The 20,196-nt window shown below is 39.6% G+C and overlaps 3 protein-coding genes across 5 annotated transcripts in view; 2 read left to right on the top strand and 1 right to left on the bottom strand.

Moving 5' to 3' along the window:
* The first annotated feature begins 171 nt into the window (after positions 1 to 171).
* On the top strand, positions 172 to 11,523 carry cog2 (component of oligomeric golgi complex 2). Of its 2 annotated transcripts, none has more exons than XM_020598439.1 (18): positions 172 to 680; positions 1,140 to 1,301; positions 1,955 to 2,020; positions 2,110 to 2,190; positions 3,951 to 4,054; positions 4,428 to 4,536; positions 4,850 to 5,029; positions 5,118 to 5,242; positions 5,596 to 5,722; positions 5,855 to 5,994; positions 6,416 to 6,477; positions 6,565 to 6,716; positions 6,830 to 7,015; positions 7,179 to 7,251; positions 7,580 to 7,722; positions 8,127 to 8,266; positions 8,923 to 9,106; positions 10,510 to 11,523. In XM_020598439.1, the coding sequence occupies exons 1-18, from the start codon at positions 624 to 626 to the stop codon at positions 10,606 to 10,608; spliced, it is 2,190 nt and encodes a 729-aa protein (XP_020454095.1). In that variant the 5' UTR covers positions 172 to 623; the 3' UTR covers positions 10,609 to 11,523. The 2 variants fall into 2 exon arrangements, with proteins under 2 accessions (XP_020454095.1, XP_020454105.1); XM_020598449.1 differs by lacking the exon at positions 172 to 680 and adding an exon at positions 787 to 942.
* A 368-nt stretch (positions 11,524 to 11,891) lies between these two features.
* The window catches only part of agt (angiotensinogen), a 23,686-nt gene continuing 15,381 nt past the window's right edge, over positions 11,892 to 20,196 (bottom strand). Inside the window, exons 2-7 of one of the 2 annotated variants that reach the window (XM_020598494.1) lie at positions 14,575 to 15,028; positions 14,065 to 14,431; positions 13,524 to 13,648; positions 13,223 to 13,371; positions 12,325 to 12,481; positions 11,892 to 12,240 (exon numbers count right to left, since the gene is read on the bottom strand). In XM_020598494.1, the coding sequence (XP_020454150.1) occupies positions 12,064 to 12,240; positions 12,325 to 12,481; positions 13,223 to 13,371; positions 13,524 to 13,648; positions 14,065 to 14,431; positions 14,575 to 14,991 (1,392 nt within the window). In that variant the 5' untranslated portion in view covers positions 14,992 to 15,028 and the 3' untranslated portion in view covers positions 11,892 to 12,063. The remainder of the gene's footprint in view (positions 12,241 to 12,324; positions 12,482 to 13,222; positions 13,372 to 13,523; positions 13,649 to 14,064; positions 14,432 to 14,574; positions 15,029 to 20,196) is intronic. The other variant, XM_020598502.1, reaches the window with a different exon arrangement.
* LOC109960605 (uncharacterized) overlaps positions 18,193 to 20,196 on the top strand; it is a 2,957-nt gene continuing 953 nt past the window's right edge. Inside the window, exons 1-7 of the mRNA XM_020600827.1 lie at positions 18,193 to 18,244; positions 18,494 to 18,535; positions 18,813 to 18,911; positions 19,571 to 19,618; positions 19,700 to 19,798; positions 19,997 to 20,023; positions 20,064 to 20,119. Coding sequence (XP_020456483.1) covers positions 18,193 to 18,244; positions 18,494 to 18,535; positions 18,813 to 18,911; positions 19,571 to 19,618; positions 19,700 to 19,798; positions 19,997 to 20,023; positions 20,064 to 20,119 — 423 coding nt within the window. The remainder of the gene's footprint in view (positions 18,245 to 18,493; positions 18,536 to 18,812; positions 18,912 to 19,570; positions 19,619 to 19,699; positions 19,799 to 19,996; positions 20,024 to 20,063; positions 20,120 to 20,196) is intronic.

Genomic DNA, 20,196 nt, shown 5'->3' with positions numbered 1-20,196 from the left:
TTACTAGGATATGCTAGATAAATTGATAATATCTGAGCTACAAAATCCACTCTAAACTGTCAAAACGTAGTCCTAAAACCTAAATTGAACGAATATAGTAATAGTTGTTCTAACATTGTTTTTATAATATTACTTTAATTTTGTTCTGTGTGTCAAGTAATTAACAACAAGCAATTGTTTTCATTATCAAAATGTCTGACAATTATTTTCTTTAATAATGGATTGGTTGGTCAGTGTAGCCTGGAAGGTCGTAAAAAATAGTTGAGAAACCTTGATCCTATTGAGCCTGGCAAATGGACAAAATATTTAGCATCAAATACTACTAGGTACTTCGCCTTTCGTTCACCCGTCCAAGACCGGATCACTTTTCCAGCAATAACGTATACTAAGCATTATACGTGCAACAGCGCCCTCTGCGGTCACATTTTGTGATTGTCACAGAATTATAGTGTAACACCGACAAAGACCGGCCTCAAGAGGGCAGAGTTTCCTGAGCAGCTTCCTGTTTCGTCTTCTTTGTTGGTGCGTTTGCCATGTTTGCGGAAGCTCGGTTTCATTAGCTAGTTAATTGGCCGTTTGCTATTTTATTTTGTATGTGTTCGAGCTGTGTTTTATAATACAAAATGAATCTGCCAAAGGGACCGGATTCCTTGTGCTTTGACAAGGATGTTTTCATGAAGGTGAGAATTCGTTAACGTTTAGTAATGCGCTAATGCTAGCTTAAGCTGTTAGACTAGCTATCCTTAGCTCGACTCTTAGTAGCTGCTCATACTAATTTGTTTGTATTTCAGTTTTCGTATTTGAACACTAAATCGAGTTAACAAGAGTTTAAACTTCAATCACAGACAAAGCTAATGTTGTTTAATAGCACGTCAAACGTTGACGTTACTGTGCATGAGCTATAATACTTAAACGACGTTTAATGGGCCCTTGCTGTGTGATGTACGTCAGTTTGTTTGGTCTGTCATGTTGTAGCTAGGTCAAAAAATTTCTCCCCCTTTTCTGATACAGCTTCTCTGTCCATATGCTAGTAACGTTAATACTGGATGTTATTGTACGCAGGGCCGACTAGAAAGCTCTGCTATCTACACGTATCTGTATTCTTCTGATGTCTGTTGTCTTTCTCTCGCTGTCTGCAGGTTGACTTCGATGTTGACCAGTTTGTGGCCGACTGTCGAAAGCAGGTGACTCTGGAAGAGATGAGAGAGGACCTTGAGCTCTACTACAAGCTGCTGAAAACAGCCATGGTGGAACTCATCAACAAGGACTATGCAGACTTTGTTAACCTATCCACCAACCTGGTCAGTTGCTATTAATTTTGTCCACTGGCTACTGTGGTTGTAACCAGTGAGCCTGTAATCCACAGGAGGCACGGGGTCAGCTAGAAAAGTCTATTGAAAAATACTTTCATATAATATATAAAAGCAAGCTTAACCTTTATTTCTAACTGGCCTTAAGAATTTTTGCTGAAATGTTCAATACAGTAGGGCTTGACCAATAAATCGACAAGCCCCTCTTTTCAGATGATATTGGTTTATCACAGAAATATAAAAAACTAAATAATAAGGATTTGTAGATTCATAAACTGCAGCAGTTGTTATTGAGATACTATTATGTATATTTGACAGTTTTTTCTTAGGCAATATTTAAAATTATTTGATTGACCTGTTCTGATTTAATAATTTAAATTTTTTGCTACTTTCTTCTTTGATAATAACATTAATAGTCATAAAATTTATGTTAGAAGAAGATACCAGTCAATTATTAATGGGCTTTTATAGTTCTCCAAACTCAGTGTTGGCATCAGCCTCAAAAATTCGCTTCTGGTTATGCTCTTGATACACTCTTGAGAAATGAAAGGGAGCCCAGCTCACAGCTTTCATTTTTTTAAAAGTAAATTTGGTATCTGAGGGTAGACTGTTTCTCATCTAAGGCTTCTGCTCCCTCGTCGCAGGTTGGGATGGACAAAGCTCTCAATCAGCTTTCTGTGCCGTTGGGACAGTTAAGAGAGGAGGTGATGGTATGTGCTGTCATTGTGTATATGGTAAGTCTGGGTATAGTCCTGTTTCAGAGTCTTTATGTATGTTGCTGGCTGTTTTCTCTTGCCAGAGTCTGCGGTCCTGTGTGAATGAGGTGATTCAGGCTATAGACAACCAGCTGTCCAAACAGGAAGATCTGCAGAAAAAAAAGGTTTGGTTTCTCTTCTACCTGTTTGACTTTATTGTGTGTTATCTTTTATATTCATCTTTAAATCTGTTCTGATCACTTTTACAGTGTGCTGTGACAGTCTGGCTTGGAATGTCAATGCTAAGTTGTGAACTTAATATTGAATGTAATTTCAAAAATGTACAGTCATGGTAAAAAGACCCACTCTTCTCTACAGCATTACTTCAGTTCACCTATGTTTGAAGGCATTCACTTTTGCACAGCTTTCTTAAGATCCTGCCATAGCATCTCACTGGGGTTGAGGTCTGGGCTTTGACTTCGACATTCCAACACCTTGATTTTTTTTTTCTATAAACTATTCAGATGCTAATTTAGTAATGTGGTTTGGGGTCATTGTCCTATTGCAGGACACAGTTTTGGCTCAGTTCAAGCTGTTGGACAGATGGCTTTACATTTGTCTCAATAATATTCTGGTATAAAGTGGATTTCATTGTCATCTTAATGACTGGAAGTTTCCCAAGTATTGTGGCTGCAAAATGAGGCCAAATTATCACCTAGCCACCACCATGCTTGACAGTTGGTATGAAGTGTTTGTGGAGATACACTGTGTTTGGTTTTTGCCAAACATGGTGCTGTGCATGATGAACAAAAATCTCCACTTCTTTTTATAGTCTTTTTATAGTTGTACTGTCATGAACATAAACATTTAATGTACTTTACAGAGACCCACAGCTCACCTGATGTAGTTCTTGAGTTTTCCTTTATATCTCCTTGGCCTTGGACTGAATTTGCTGGGACACCCACTGCTGAGGAGAATGGCAGCTGTCTTGAAGGCTCCATTTTTAAACAGTCTTTCTCACCGTAGAACGATGAATCTCACTGTTTGGAGATGGCCTTAACCCTTCCCAAGCTGATGAGCAGTGACAATTGCTTCTCTGAGGTCATGGCTGATGTCCTTTTTTTCTTGGCATGATGTAGACACATACCTCAGTGCTCCAGAACACTAAACTGCCAAAAGTTTATCTTTTATAAAGGCAGTCAAGCTTCTTAATGATTTGCTAATCCTGTGCATTTGATTAGTCTCACCCGGCTGCCTATTATTGTTTTAATGATTGTGGATATTGGAACGGTGTGATTTTATTTTCCTGTCTGGTTTCTGAATGTTGGTTTACTTGGGAAACAGCAACCATGTTTTGAAATCTGTTGCATTTTTTTTGTTGTCACCTGAGGTTATTTTTTTTTGTTTGTTTATAGAAAATGGTGAGTTCAACACAAACAGACCCCTGGTGAATAAAAACATAGAACTGCAGGAGGGTGTACTTTCTTTTTACCAAGACTGTATATTTGGTTCCATAGAGACAATTAACCTGCCTTTTGGTTATTTCATAGCAATATTAATAAAATTTTAAATTAATCTTAATGTTTCAGTTTTTGGTGAAAATGCATAAAATGTATAAATTCAATTTTATGTTTATTATTGAGGTCATAGTTAAAGGTGGTCTTCTACTGGACTACATTATGTTTAGAGGTGTCTCTATATTTTTGTCCTCTCCAGCTACATACATGAGAGGGTCAGAATATGAAGAACACTCAACCAAAAACTGAAACATTTTGAGCTTCATAAACAGATGTTAAGGCAGAAGTGTTGCATTGAATTGCACACAATTGTACAGATGTACCTAATAACGTAGTGGTGAGTGTAACTTTAGAAGATGTAACATGTTTTATAGTAGACAGTTGTTTACTCCGTGGGATGATCTCAATAAATGATTACCATCCGTCAGGTGTGTGTATCGAGGCTAATCCAGGTGGTGCGCTCAGTGGAGAAAATTGAGAAGATCCTTCACTCACAGAACTCTAAAGAATCCAGCTCTCTGGAAATCAGCAGGTGGGAAACTGCCATGTTATCAAACCCACTGGCATCACTTGGTGGATAACCTGTCACTGAATGAGGGCTTTTTTTTTTTCTTCAACCAAGTAATGTGAGCTTCAGTATTTGTATTTAAATATCTGACCTAACCAGGTATTACACATAGGATGTTTGCCAATAGACAAATTAAATTGGAAAAGGTTTTGTACATGTGTTTATTTTGGAGAGCTGCAGTGTGAAAAACTATATTTTTGCTTTGTAACCTTGAACAATGCTTTCTGGTTTTCAACAAATTGTTGACAAAAAGAATTGTAAAAATAAATAAATAAATAAATCATGTACTGTCATTGCACGGACATAGTTCTAAGCTTTTGTCCTTGTCTCTGTACAGTCCTTTGTTAGCAGGTCAGATCCTGGAGAGGATAGCTACAGAATTCAACCAGCTGCAGTTCCATGCTGTACAGAGCAAAGGCATGCCCCTACTGGACAAAGTCAGACCTGTAAGTATTATTTATCAATCAGACGGCTGATGGATAAATAGCCACTTAGTCAATCAGTCTTTCTGACTGCTCTTCTGTCAATGCATCAGTTGTGTTAATCGGCCTTTGTGTAGTCGTGGTAAATGCTAAGGGCACTTCTCTAGCAGACAAAACACCAATACTACCATCTGCACTATACAGAAAATAGCTCCAAAACATTAGTTCCTAGCTTTCACAGAGATTTAAGACTTGCTTGGTCCATGTGTTTCCTGGAACAGACTCTGTTGGTTGATGTTTTTTAACTGTGTATGTGACAAGTTTTATCCTCTGCCAGCGAATTGCAGGGATCACTTCCATGCTGCAGCAATCTCTGGAGGGTCTGTTGATCGAGGGTCTGCAAACATCCAACGTGGACATGGTGCGTCACTGCCTGAGGACATACGCCACCATAGACAAGACTCGAGATGCTGAGGCCCTGGTAGGACAGGTGCTGGTCAAACCCTACATGGACCAGGTAAACATACCACACATGATTTGATATAGTGTATAGAACTATATGGATATGCAGCTAAAATCTCTTTTCTTCTCATTTCTGCTTTTAGGTGATAGTAGAAGAGGTGGTCAAGTCCAGTCCAAATGGTCTTCAGTTGATGTATTCTAGACTGCTGGAGTTTGTTCCCCATCACTGTAGACTTCTAAGAGAGGTGACTGGGGGAGCCATATCTAGGTATTAATGCCATCAGCATCAATAAATCGAGCATTTGTACGTTCTTTGATGTGTTTTGAAATCCTCTTGTCTCTATTAGAAAAGCAAATTGTCTACTTACATGTGCATAGCTGTTGCATTTGGAATATTGGCCAGAGTGTGATCTTCTGCCACACCTTGATATTTAAATATTTTGTTTTATTAATATATTTAGTTGCCTTGCATCATTTACTCAACATATTTTAACATTGCATCTCTTTCAGAAATAACAGCGGGTACTCACAGATCCTGCACATAAAAGCAGTGACAGGAGTAGTGCCCAATGTAGAGAGTGTCAGGATGTATTTTTAATGTGTTGTTTTATCTCTCCTCAGTGACAAAGCTGACATAGTGCCGGGTTATGATTTCCTGGTGAACTCTGTGTGGCCGGAGATGATCAGAGGCATAGAGGAGAGGCTGTCCTACCTCTTCAACGCTGGAAACCCCGACATGTTCTACGAGGTACAGATGATTGACACAGGTGGTGTGTGTATGCATTCATTTTGCATACTGCATATAGTCACATAATTCAGTGTTAGATTGTGTGGTTTCACCAATGTGTGTATGTTTTCTACCAATTCATATTTTTTAAAGCGTTACAGCACAAGTATGGAGTTTGTGCGGAGGTTTGAGCGTCAGTGTAGCTCGCAGGCCAGTGTGAAGAGGCTGAGAGTGCACCCTTCAAACACCAGCTTCCACAACAAATGGAACCTGCCTGTCTACTTTCAACTACGGTGAATGTTACCGCAATACAATATATTCTCTAGATACTACAGCCTGGTGCTTGGACTGTGTACAGTATGCATTCTTCTCAAAAAAGCTTCTCAAACTATCAAACTGTTCCTTCAAGTTAAGGGATATTTTGGTTTAGAATAAAACTCGTACATATACAGTACATAAACCTTAGATTGCATGGATTTTACTTTCTCACACTGGAGGTGTGTTTAAATCTTTTAAATTAAATGACTTCTTAGTTTAAATGAATATACTCATATGACCCAAACCTGAACTGTTCAGTTTGCCTGGAAAGCCCATAATTTACAGAACTGTGTTGTATCACACCATGAGCACTTGTATTTGAGAGCTGATGCAAGTCATAAGCTGATCACTCATTGATTTTGTCTTTCCCCTCATTCAGCTCTCCTTGTTTTTCAGGTACAAGGAAATGGCAGGAAGTCTGGAGAATGCCATAAGTGAGGGATTAGAGGCAGCACCAGGTAGGAATTCATTCTCTGTAGTGAACTCCAGTACCTGGTGTATACATTACCTGCAGTAATTGTATGCCTGTGTTTGTTCATGGCCAGATGGCAGTGCATACCATCTAAGGGTAACTGAGGTGCTGTGGTCCTGTCTAGTGAGGTGCTGGTCAGACAAGGTCTACCTGTCACCTCTGGCCCATCGTTTTTGGAAGCTCACGCTGCAGCTCTACTCACGATATGCCAAGTTTCTTGATGAGGTAGACTTAAACTCAAAAAGATTATTTTAGAATTCTTTAGATGAGAAACAAGCCAAGGAAGTGGTGTCCAAATTGATAGTTATTTGTTCCTTATCCTGATTGTGTCTACCCAGGTGTTGACTAAGACTCCACCCACTGAGGTGACTAAAGAGCTGACTAGGCCTCTCCCAAGCTCCGCCTCCTCCACCTCCAGCCGAACATCAGTGGAGGAGGGCAGCAGTGAGAGTGGGAGCCCGACCTCTCTGTCCATTAAACAGCTGGTCTATATTGCTGCTGACATCCAAAAGCTGCAGGAGCAGGTGCACACACACAAACTAAGTACATATGTTACATTTTAGACTTGCATGGTTAACCTAAGTGTCTCTTTCTGAGAATTCTGTAATTATTTATATTTAATGTCTTGGTTCTCCAGTTTCATCTTAAATTACTTTTAAACTGACAGCTGGCTCGTCTTTCTATTAGATTCCAGAATTGTCAGAGATGGTCAGACAGCGTTTAGAAGCCATCGGACTCAAAAACTTTACTGTTGTGGAAGGTAAGCTGCCCATTTGGTGCATATAGAAATTATTTTAGCCTTTTACATTCTTTACAGTAAGTCCTTGATCTTCAATATTGTTTAATTGTATTTAGTAAGGACTAGAATCTTTGTGGAGGACTTTTATGCAGTTTTTTTTAGGATTACCTTATCTGTGGTCTTAATTTTTTATATTATGGAGGGGTCTTGCATTCATAAATGCCAGTGTCCAAAGCCATTTAAAAAATTTAAACATTCAAAACCCTGTCTTTTTGACAGACATAATCAGAAAATATTATTCCTTGATTCTTTGCTTTAACTGTCCCTTCCTGACTTTCTTCCATGTTAGATGCTCTAGCAGACTCTAAGGCTTGCCTGTCAAGTAGTGTTCCTACTCTGAATACCAGGATGACCCAGCATCTGACAGAGCGCTGCTGCCGCTTCTTGAAGAGTGCCTCTGAGGTTCCTCGACTGTACCGTAGGACTAATAAGGTAGGTGAAGCTGCAAACGTGCACAAGTTTGCAGCACAACATCTGATGGATGTTAATGGCCTTTGAACAAATACTACTGGAGTACCTTATTATTGGGTTGAATATTGAGTATTAATGAACTGAGTACACACTTCAGAGATTTCTTGTATGTAACAAAGTAATTTAATAATTGAAATTAAAGTTTCATAATTGACCTTGTACCAAGGGTTTCCTGTCAAACTTTCAGATGTTTACATTGGCTTATAGAGTGAATGTGTCCCAGCAGACTTTCTAGCAGCAGAAAAGAAATTCAATAGAGTACCTTTAACTAAAGTAAAACCTCAGCAAACTAATATGTGTCTCTTTGCCACTAACAAGTATGAAATGGAGAAATAGTTCTGCCTTTCTCCCTCTTGCCTGTGAAGGAACTGCCAGTGCGTGCATCAGCATACATGGACAATGCCTTACATCCACTGCATCAGGTTCTGACTGACTCAACTGGGCTGGTTTCCCCCTCCACTGCACAAGAGTGGCTGCAAGTTGCACTGTCTGAATGCACACAGAGGTAAGTGTGGACTGTACCTAGAATGTTTACAGAAAGAGCTATTCTGTTTAATATAACTAAGGCTATACTTTCATTTCTCTATTTTTATAAATGGTGGGCTAGTGGATTCTAGAGATTCTGCCATGGAATGACAGTGGAGTCAGGTTGTCTTTTTATGCAGGTTTCCGTGCCTGGAGAGCCGTTGCTTTTATTACAAAGACGACAACACAGAACAACATAGACTTATATGCACAGTTTTTCCCACCAAAAAGAACTCATGAACCAGAAATGTAACCTGCCACCCCAAAGTTGCCTTCCCCCAGAACAGCTGTTATCTGTGGGCAACCACACTAGTCCTCGCCCTCTGGGCGTATATCTGTCCATGAGTGGCATTTTCGTGTGTGTGTGTGTGTGTTTGTACACACACACACAGATCAGGCATAACCTTATGACCACCTGTACACACTTAATTGCAACACTTCTGCCTTAACATTTGTATTTATGAAGCTCAATATGTTTTTGGTGAGATTATCATGAATGTATAAATTCAATTATATGTTCATTATTGAAGTCTATATATATAAATAAATGACTTCAATAATGAGTGGGTGTATATTTCCAGCTGCAATCCATACAGTGTGTTTCTTGCTTCCATTTTCCATCTTTGTTGTGATTAGGTACTATGAGACCATTGCAGAGGTGCTGAGTTCAGTGAGGAAGATGGAGGAGAGTTTGAAGCGACTGAAACAAGCCAGAAAGGGTGCGACCACAATTACCACGGCAGGAGGAAATGGTGGACCCACAGATGACAGCAAGATCCGTCTTCAGCTTGCACTGGATGTGCAGTACCTAGGGGAACAAGTGGGTTGCATATGATGAGTGCACAAATACAGTGAGGAACAGAAGTATTTGAACACCCTGCGATTTTGCAAGTTCTCCCACTTAGAAATCATGGAGGGGTCTGAAATTCACATTGTAGGTGCATTCCCACTCAGAGACAGAATAAAAAAAAAATTTCAGGAAATCACATTGTATGATTTTTAAAGAATTTTGTTGTCTTGCACTGCTGAACATAAGTATTCGAACACCTGAGAAAATCAGTGTTAATATTTGGTACAGAAACCTTTTACCAGAAACCAATTACAGAGGTCAAACGTTTCCTGTAGTTCTTGACCAGGTTTGCACACACTGCAACAGGGATTTTGGCCCACTCCTCCACACAGATCTCCTCTAGATCTGTCAGGTTTCGGGGCTGTCGCTGAGCAACGCGGAGTTTAAGCTCCCTCCAAAGATGTTCTATTGGATTGAGGTCTGGAGACTGGCTAGGCCACTCCAGAACCTTGATATGCTTCTTACAGAGCCACTCCTTGGTTATCCTGGCTGTGTGCTTTGGGTCGTTGTCATGTTGGAAGGCCCAGCCACGACCCATCTTCAATGCTCTGACTGAGGGAAGGAGGTTGTTGCTCAAAATCTCACAATAAATGGCCCCATTCATCCTCTCCTTAATACAGTGCAGACGTCCTGTCCCCTTCACACAAAAGCACCCCCAAAGCATGATGTTACCACCCCCACGCTTCACAGTAGGGATTGTGTTCTTGGGATGCAACTCATCCTTCTTTTTCCTCCAAACACGACGAGTGAAGTTTAGACCAAAAAGTTCTACTTTGGTCTCATCTGACCAGTAGTGTTCTACTGACAGTGACCTTTGAAACTGTGGTCCCAGCTCTCTTCATGTCATTGACCAGCTCCTCCCTATCGTTCTGGGCTGATTCCTCACCTTTCTTATCATCAGTGATACCCCACGAGGTGAGATCTTGCATGGCGCCCCAGTCCGAGGGAGACTGACAGTCGTCTTTAGCCTCTTCCATTTTCTAACAATTGCTCCAACAGTTGATCTATTTTCACCAAGCTGCTTGGCAATTGCCCCGTAGCCCTTTCCAGCCTTGTGGAGGTCCACAATTTTGTCTCTGGTGTCTTTTGACAGCTCTTTGGTCTTGCCCATGGTAGTAGTTGGCGTCTGACTGACTGTGGGGTGGACAGACCCCTTCATGATTTCTAAGTGGGAGAACTTGCAAAATCGCAGGGTGTTCAAATACTTCTGTTCCTCACTGTACATGCACATTTCACAAGCAAAAACACATACTGTATATTCTGTAGAGGAATGCTGTTAAATTTACAAATTGCTATTTTTTGTTAAACTTCAGTGTCATCTGAAACACACTGTAGTATTCTCTCTTACACTGTTTTGTACTGTTGCCTCTTAGATCCAGAAGATGGGTCTTCAGCCAAGTGACATCTCCATGTTCTCCTCTCTGATGGACCTTGTGAAAGAGGCTAGAGACCTTGCTGAACAGAACCAGTAATATTGGTCTTACCCCTACATTTTCTGTTGAGCCATGAAGGAAAAACAAATCTCCCAGTTCAGGTCAAACCCGTGGTCAGGTAATATGTTATGATGATCAGAGCACAAAGAATGTAGGACAAGATCTAACACTACTGAAATTCCCTTTCAACAGAGAAACTACACTAAGTACCATCTGTGAATGAGACTGGATCATCATAGGTTCTGCACAGTACTGTGTTCACAAAATGTTTTTCATGAACATAGTATACTGGTGATGCGCACTGCTCTATAGAAAGTTACTACTCTGATCATACGCTGTTGTAAAGTTGTGAAGAGAGAAAGTCAGCTAAACAATATTTAATTTCTCCTTCGTGGTAAAGGAGTAATCTCAGAAAAGTTAACATGTACATTTTTCTTAGAATCAAAGTTGTATAGTGTAATATGTTCAACATGGGATAAAAACTTTGGATACTGGGTTAAGTTTATATGTTTAATAGAGGTCATTAGCTAACTACAGGCAGCTGTATATTAGTCAAGAAGCAGGACTAACCCTGGTGTACATACCAACAAGCTATTTGTACATGATTTCACTCTGGAAAAAATGCTACGGCTTGATAAACTACACAAAGTTAAACTGTGGTGGTATGAAAATTCAGATTTGGTCTTGCCGGGTTTTAGATTTTGCTCTGGTCTCAGGAGCTTTAAATAATCAGTCAAAGCAGACATGCCCATTTCTATATTATTTCATACAGTGATTCATGTTTTTATTTATACATTTTGTAGGCCTGTTTTTCTTGACCTGTTTAAGGTGGTGATGAATTTTGGAATAAGACTCACTTGTAACTTTGGAATGGTAATGACTGGTCTGAATTTCTGATGAAAAAAACATTTGAATTACACTGGGAAACAGAAGTTTAATTTCAGCTATCAGGAATTGTAACAAAAAAAATAAACAATATATTAATCATTCATCATAGTCAGTTATGGTATCTTTACAGGATTATAACTGGGTGTTTGAAAATGGGTTCCCATAAATACTGAGAGGGATCCCTGATGACTCCTGAGTTTCTGGAGTTCAGGTAGGTAGTGAAAGATAACACTATTGATGGATCTGTCTTGAGAAAGGTTTATTTTCCTTATTTAGCTTGCTTTTTGCGTTACACTCTGTATAGTGAAGTCGGGTCTAAATCCACAAAGCAACATACAAGTGATGCTCAAAACTTGTATGACTTGAATGAAACATGGTTACAGTATGTGATGGAAAGACAAAATGCAAACATTAACAAAAAAATTTTTTTTTTCCCCCAGATCTTAATAGCTCCAATAAGTTTCAAACAATAAATATGTACATTAAGTTCAGAAAAAGAAAAATCTCAAAGTTCTCGTTCCCTCCATCTGAAATAAGGTAAACCAAAGATCCAACATAAATGTTGGTGTGCTAAAACCTTAATGAGTTGTAAAGTATTACACAACTCTAAAGTGTGGGATTAGTGATTTTGCCTAGCATGAGGATGGCATTAGAATATCCTTCTATGACAGAAAAGAAGAAAGGTCGGTTGATGGACAGACTCAGAGGGACACCAGCTTCCTGTATTTTGTCCTGATCTTCTGCTCCTTCCTCCGACATCTCAAACAATACCTTATTCACTGCCTGAGAGGAGACAGAGGAGCTGTTAATAATGTACATACAGAGTACATTCAGTAATATGACAAGCTAACTATTTCTGTAGTTCACCTTGTCTATAGTGAAGGATTTCTTGTTGCCGAGTTGACTGAACTCAGCCTCAGAGCCCAGCAATTTGGCCTCAACTTCTGGGTCTATGCTGGTCAGCAGGTCACGCAGATCAGTTGCAGAAGACAGAGAGAACTTTGGCATTGACAGCTCCAACAGACTGGGCAGGTGAAGGGGAAAGATATTTAAAAGCAAACATATATGATCAAGTTTGACTGTACCCGACACACTCTCGCACATAAATGCCACTCAACTGACTTTAATGCAAAAAGTACTGTACCTATCTGTTCACAGGACAGATGCATTGTAAATGAAACAAAAGAAAAAGCCCCTATTCATAGGAAAGTGCAAGGAATGGTTTTGTAGACAGAAACTAGAGTCCAGGTGCAGGTAGAGCACCAAGAAAATCTGCAAAAATGTCAAAAATTCTGTGTTTTTCTGTCAATATGGGGTGCTGTGTGTACAATAATGAGGAAAAAATGAACTTAAATGATTTTAGCATATGGCTGCAATATAACGGAGTGAAAAATTTAAGGGGGTTTGAATACTTTCCGTACCCACTGTATATACACACATACACACACACACACACACTCCTTTCAGGGCTCCAAACTAGTTTCAATAATTACACATAAAAAAGCAAAAGTAATTTAACTAATTGAATGACTACTATTTAAGTTTGAGGTTTTAAAAAATGTAATCTAACAATTACACTTGTATTCTTTATGAATAAGTTAAACATAGTAGGCCTAACATTTTAGAATGAGCTCTCAACATGAGAAATTCACACGGTTGCTGATCATTAAAATGGGGCTCTAACAAGACAACAACAACCTTACAGGTCATCAATTTGTGATGACAGCCTTGTGACACAAAGTCTGGATTTAAACTCAATACCTACCCTTCCTGAAGGTTCTGGTGCCACTCAGACATGACTTCAGTGTGCAGTTTAGACTCCACATCTTGAAGATTTGCCTCTTCATGAGGCAGGACCAGCAACATGTAGGACCATTTGCTTAGAGGCAGCTTCACAACAGTGCACTGCTGCACCTTAACAGAAACGATAATCATTCAAAAAACCCCAAAACATCCAAGTTCATTCTCATACATTGTAGCCTCAAATATGTGGCAAAAATAAATTCTGTACACAAACGAGCCAACAAACCAGCATAAAAACACAATTCTACTGAACTAAGATTTACCTTATCATTCACATAGTTGTAGTGACCAGTGTGGGTCATCATTGGGGCCATCACTGTGGTTGTTTCATCCACATGGAAGTCCTCCAAGAAGGTTCTCTCTGGTTGGAAGGCTGTCTTCCAGTTGCCTAAAATAGACACAGCAAAATAACATGAGGAGGTTCTGCAGGGTGGTGCAGTAGGTAATGACTTTTCATGTCGAGTTTAAATTTGTCAGCAAGTCAAATCCAAGTGTGTTTGACTTCACACTGTATATTCATACAGTCAGTTCATAGTCAATTGCAAAACTGACTGTGGTCATAATAAGTGGGTCAGTATTTACTCTGTCTCAGAAAAATTAAAATGAAACAAAATACAGTAGAGGTGTGCAAAATGTTGTTCACCCCAAATATAATATTTGGTGCACACAATGTACCAGTTAGTTTAATATCAGCCCGGCAACATGAAAGTGTGAAGTCTTGAATTTAAATCATGTCTCTCAGAGTCTGTGTATTCACAAATACTTTGTTGTAGAGGTCAAAAGAAATGAGAGGAAGAAACAGACCTTTAAAGTGAAAGGAGGTAAGGAACAGAAGGTCACTGCTGGGGTTCAGGTCTTTGAAGATGCTCTTCACCTTTCCGTCTGAGGTCTTCTTGACAAAACTGTTCACTAGCTGCTCAGTCTCCTGAGGTTTGGAGAAGTTCACGCCGCGGATGAACGATGAGTCTGAGAAGTCCTGTGTGCCTTGAATAAAGTCCTCGGATAGCTGAGTGTCCTGACGATGGAAAGCCCAGACCTGGGTAGCGATTTCATCTTTGGGTCCGTCAGCCACCAGAGTGTTAATGCTCTGCAAGGTCTTGAGAACTTTGTGTCCATCCACTAAGGATACACAGTCCTCTCGGTCGGTGCCACTGCTCAGGCCCAGAAAAATCTGGAAGAAAAGGAAAAGATCAGATGGATTATGAATGTCTCAATTATACCATCATTCAAAACAGTAAAGAATCAGTAGGGTCTGCTTTGCCTAAAACCCTTGCTGGACTATCTATACAATGAGAACAAATCAAAAGCAGAGACCTGGAACAATTTTGCTGTCTTCCTGGAGGCTCCCAGGTATAAAATGCCAAGAGATCCAAAAGTGTTGACTGGAGAGAAGAGGGTGTTGGTGCTGTTCTGCTTGTTGCTCAGAGCCTGGTACATCCTGAGACCCAAAGCATTCATCAGCCCTGCCAGAACCATTGTCCTCTCTGTGATGTTCTGCCTCTCTGCGTTCAGTTTCACTGGGTTCCTGGTGTTTGGTGACAGGACTTCAATATCAAGAGGAACCACAGGAAGAATCCCCCGAGGCTCGGACGTCTGGGTCTGCAGGTTCTCACAGCTGACATTCTTGACAGCAAAAAGGTGGAAGGGGTGAACATAGACGCGATTGGCTTGACCTTCTGAGAGGCAGCAGTACAGTAGGACTACTACTACCAGAGGTGACAGTCTCTGCATTTCACCTTCTGTTTGTAGTCACCTTTAAATGATTCTTCTGTGGAGGGAGACAGATATCGTTAGTTTAAGATGAATTCAGAATATTAACCTGCCAACTGCCTCTTGAGTCTTTGTGAGACCTGAATATTGGGTGGTCTGTGATTGCTACATGACAATTATAGCACAGCTTTCATTGGATATGTTCATTGGACATCTGGCTGAACCTGATTTTCTCTCTCTGACAGGAACACTGGGCGTACAGTGGTACAGTGATTGATTGCTCTTTGTGCGTTTTCTCTCCCCTGCTGGTCAGGGAATGAGAAAAGGCATTACCCTCTGCAACAGAGGTCCCATAGATAATGAAGATGCATCTACATGGATGTGGAACTGACTAAAATAAGATTGATGTGTCATTTGGATATTGTTACTGGATTCTATTTAAGCAGACTGGGGACAAACTGGATGTGCTCAATAAGTCAAATTTATACACTCAAATTATATATTAAAACTTACTTATTACATAATTGAGTGTATTTGTTATACCTGAACAAATACAGATGTAGAATGAGTAAATTATGTTGTGAAAATGAAAACTTTCCTGTAGAAAAGTTACCAAGTTTGAGACGTTATCCAATGAGTTGGATGTGCAAAAATGTGGACTGATGGACTCAGTGGAGGTGAGCAAACATCAGATTTTCCTCTATTTAGACATGATATGGCCTTGGTCCCTGATCAATAAAACCATGCACTTACATGTTACACACAACCCGTCTTCCCAATGACTCAGTGTCAGGGATTTAAAAAGGAAAAAAATATCTGATTCATGATCAGTGTTTTCTGTCAAGCTCCAGAATTTGACAAAAGTTTTCAAACGATCAGATTCATACTAGCCATGTCTTCAGGCTGCAGTTTTACAAAAAATGTTAACCTTCAAACTGGAGTGTATTAAAGAGATAATTTGTCAAAGATGGCATTATTTAAGAGAGTATCGTTTGGTTTTGAACAATACAATGAATAGTCCTATCAAATGGTGATCAAGAAAAAGTCACTTTGCTCTTACCGTGTTTGTTATTGCTGAATGAGATCCTGACTTTGCTTCTCCCTCACTTTCACCCAGCTGGCTAGATGTGGTGCTCCCACTCTTGTTACTGATTATCTAAAGCAGCATTGACTCAGAGTCTCTGCTCCCAGAACTCATAGCCCACTTTGTACTGACGAGCTGCTGCTATACGTAAATAGGTCTGAAAAAATAAACCAAGAGACCACCCAGTGTCCCTTCACATGTTGACTTTAGGAGGATGTTGCAAGCTCATACTGGATGAGGCAAAAACAAGAGCTCAACTTCAACAGAGGAGTGGGAAGCAAAGGGACAGCCAGGCTTGTTTTCTGTTTACCATCGTTTAAGGGTGACTCAGACATCACCATATTGTAGATATGTTTATTTGTAGAGGTTTGCTCAACCTAGCTATCAAACAAATAACAAGAAAACAAGCCTCCAATGTGAATCAGTTAAATACAAAACAAGAGTAAGGAGGAAAGCAAAAACAAATTGTATTTTCCTGTACTAATCTATCTTGAAAGACTTTTCCAGGATTTATTTTCTGATATGGATTGATTAGTTTATTATTCACAATATCTCTTCCATGTTACTGAGCAATGTAGTTTCTATTTGTTATTATGGAGGTGACATCTGTGATACTGGGACAAACCCTGTGCACACACCTGATTCAACAAGATACAGCACACTAGATTTTCTCATCAAAAAGCGGAACATATCAAGTCAAGTGTTTTACAGCTCTGGTTTTATAGCTGATAATTAGAACTTACAGGAAGACACTACAAAAAAATAGAACACACATAGCTCAGATGGTGAAATGGACTGTTGTCTCATCAAATTAACAATGTAAAATTAATAAAAGCCTTCATGCATATTTTCACCAATGTATGATTTGGGCTTTAATTTGTAAATAGATGTTTAAAAGGTTTCAAACCTGTATTTTGGATGAGGAGCCCTATGCTTGTCGACCCTCACCAAGTACTAAGTGGAGGATATTTCTATCTGCAGCTCATGTATAATGAGTTTATTTATAAGAATTATAACAGAACATTTGGTAAATGGTCATACTCGTATAGCGCTTTGCTATGCATTGCAGCACACTCAGAGAGCTTTCACACTACTTGGCCATTCACACTCACAAACACACATTCACACACCGACGTTATCACCGGGAGCAACTGGGGGTTCAGTGCCTTGCTCAAGGACATGTTGACTGGACAAGCCAGGAACCGAACCACTAATCCTCCGGTTAGGAGACAACCTGCTTTACCTTCTGAGCCACAGCCGCCCCCATTTGTAGAGTTATTTAATACTTGTACAATATGAAACTCCAATATAGTATCTCACTGTTACAAACAGATAAAAGATAAACCAGACTGACCTGATGCTAGATGAAAAGTTAAAGAATCACATGGGGATATGGGTGTCTGTACAAAATTTAATTTATTCAGTAGCTGCAGAGACATTTCAGTCTGCACCAAGTGGTTGGACATCATTATCCCACGAGCCACTGCCAACTGCTAGTTGGGCTAAAAATATTTTTAGCTAGAATGTTGTCATTTGACACATAGTACAATTTGCCAAGAAATGGAACAGAAGGATACCTTTGAGAATGTATGAATCTTCTATTTAAATCTTATTTTTAATAATTAAAAGCATCAATCAATCTGGTTTATATGTGTACATATTTTGGGGGTAATAACCTACTGTGTGGATTTATTTGACATTTCCCAGAACATGAAAAATGCATAAGTATTATAGTTTATCTAGTTTCAAACTAGTGGACATGTTTAATGTTCATACTAGTTTACTCTAACAGGACACATCAGTTACACAGTTGAGATCAGAGTGGATTATTTCATCATCCATTCATTTGTAACTTCTCAAAAGCCCTTGGGAAATTTTACCATACGTCTTAAGAAAAACACTTGAAACACATCCTGAAGCTAGAAGTGAAGAATCCTGGTGTAGACTTTATGATAGTTAACCAGGTGTGTACTTCTCATGCATGACTCGAGTCATTTATCACCATCACATTTCATGATATCAGAAACTTTATGGCCTTATACCTTGGCACATTGTGTCAAAGCATGCAGCTGGGTCGCCTATATAAGCTGTCATATTCAGCATGTGAAGCAGGTTAGAAGGTGAACAAAAGGTGAAGCATGTGGACTCTGTTCGTTCTTTGCAGTGTGATCGCCACACATGGAGTGCGAGGTATTGATCACTGTTTTCTTACTGTTGTGTTTGTCTCTTTGCTTTTGATCATTTTCTTTTTTACTCACAAATTTTGTGACGAGCAACAGTAGACTGAGCATTAGTTGGAAACAGTCAGTGTATTAGTTTCTTATATTTAGTTTTCATGAAAAGGTTTTTGGCTGTCGTTTCCTGTGCTGTCACTAGGTGTTAAGGCATGTCCACTCTATGTGACCTTTTGTTCTGTTTATTTTTCTCATAATCCATCAGGTGCTGATAACAAGACCACTGAAGCAATGACTCCAACAGCATGTACAAAAACTGCCACCAAATTAAAAAGAATCATGCCACTGTAGTTTTAATCGTCTAAAATACATAAAAATTGTTGTTTGCCTTACTATGGTTTAATACGTTGTTGCTTTTAGAAGTTTAAGTTAACAGTCATAGTGAATTAGATGTATTTAATTGGCATATTAAAGGTGAAAAGATTTTTGATGATCAGAATAATTACTATAATATGCTTCTGTGCTCAGTCACAGAATGTGTTGAAACTTCTCTTCCTGTTACATCTCCTCTTTTCTTTCTGCAGCCAGAGATTCCTGCAGATACAACTGTGGCAAACAGGTTGGGCAATGCTCCTGCTCTTCAAGCTGTGGATCCAGAGGGAACTGTTGTCCAGACTATGAAGGTAAGCAGTGGTGGAAGCCAAGTACATTTACTCAAGTAGTGTACTTGAATTCAATTTTATAGGATTTAAAATCAAGTGTTACTTAAGGTTTCCATTTTGTGATACTTTGGGTTATTAAAGTGTTGTCTGGTTGGTGCCTCTTATTAGCAGTTCTACCAAATTTTCACAATTTAAATTTGCAAAGAGATTAAAATATTCAATAATTCACAAAAAAGCTAAAGTCAGAGAAATGTCCAAAATATTAAAATAATTTATTTCAAAGTATTTAGTGTGGGAGAGTTTCTGATGTCCCTGGGCAGTGAGTTCCAGTGGGTTGGGGCAGCAAAGGAAAATGCTTTGTCACTCCAGGTTCAGAGCTTGATTGCTGCCTAACAACATCTATACATGTCGTTACATCTGAGGCAGGCATATGGGAAGCTGCTCATCAATACTATGGTGACTGTTGCTATGACTACAAGTGCCAAGTCTAACATATCAACAGTATTAACAGGCTCTGCAGCCTGCTGATGCATTCAGTCTGTCAAGTTCTGGTGTAACACTGTGCTGAGAATGAAACAATAATGTCAGTTTTTGTTTAAGTTTGCAAAACAAGCAGCATGTGTATTAGAAATTATACAGTAGATCGATAATCACTTTATTCTTCTTTTGCCATCATGTAGCTTACTGCTCAGCACCTACTCCGAGAAACAAAGACCCTCAAACTAAAGGTAATGCATATTAAAATACCCGATATGTGAAGGTTCCCAAGTACCTGTGATGTAACGATAACGTCAACCTGCATCTCTCAGCCCAGCCGTCATGTCGTTACAACTGTGGCCGGAACATGGGAAGCTGCTCCTGCTCAAGCTCTTGTGAATACTATGGCAACTGTTGCTATGACTACTACTGTAAGTGCCAAGTTTGATAAGTCAACAGTATTAACAGGCCCTGCGGCCTTTTCCTGCTGCAGAGCAATCGGTCTGTCAAATTCTGGTCTAACAATGTGCTGAGAATGAAACAGCAATGTCCAATTGCAAACAAGCAGCATGTGTATTAGAAATTATGCAGCAAGTCAATCACTTTATTCTTCTTTTTCCATCACGTAGCTTACTGCTATTATACAACTTATCCAAGCTCGTCATGTCGTTACAACTGTGGCCGGAACATGGGAAGCTGCTCCTGCTCAAGCTCTTGTGAATACTATGGCAACTGTTGCTATGACTACTACTGTAAGTGCCAAGTTTGATAAGTCAACAGTATTAACAGGCCCTGCGGCCTTTTCCTGCTGCAGCAATCGGTCTGTCAA

The sequence above is a fragment of the Monopterus albus genome, unplaced genomic scaffold (genome assembly GCF_001952655.1).
Source record: "Monopterus albus unplaced genomic scaffold, M_albus_1.0 scaffold3.1, whole genome shotgun sequence".
In the NCBI taxonomy this organism is placed as follows: domain Eukaryota; kingdom Metazoa; phylum Chordata; class Actinopteri; order Synbranchiformes; family Synbranchidae; genus Monopterus; species Monopterus albus.
Note: the sequence above shows the minus strand (reverse complement) of the source record. Positions and strands in the feature narration are given on the sequence as shown.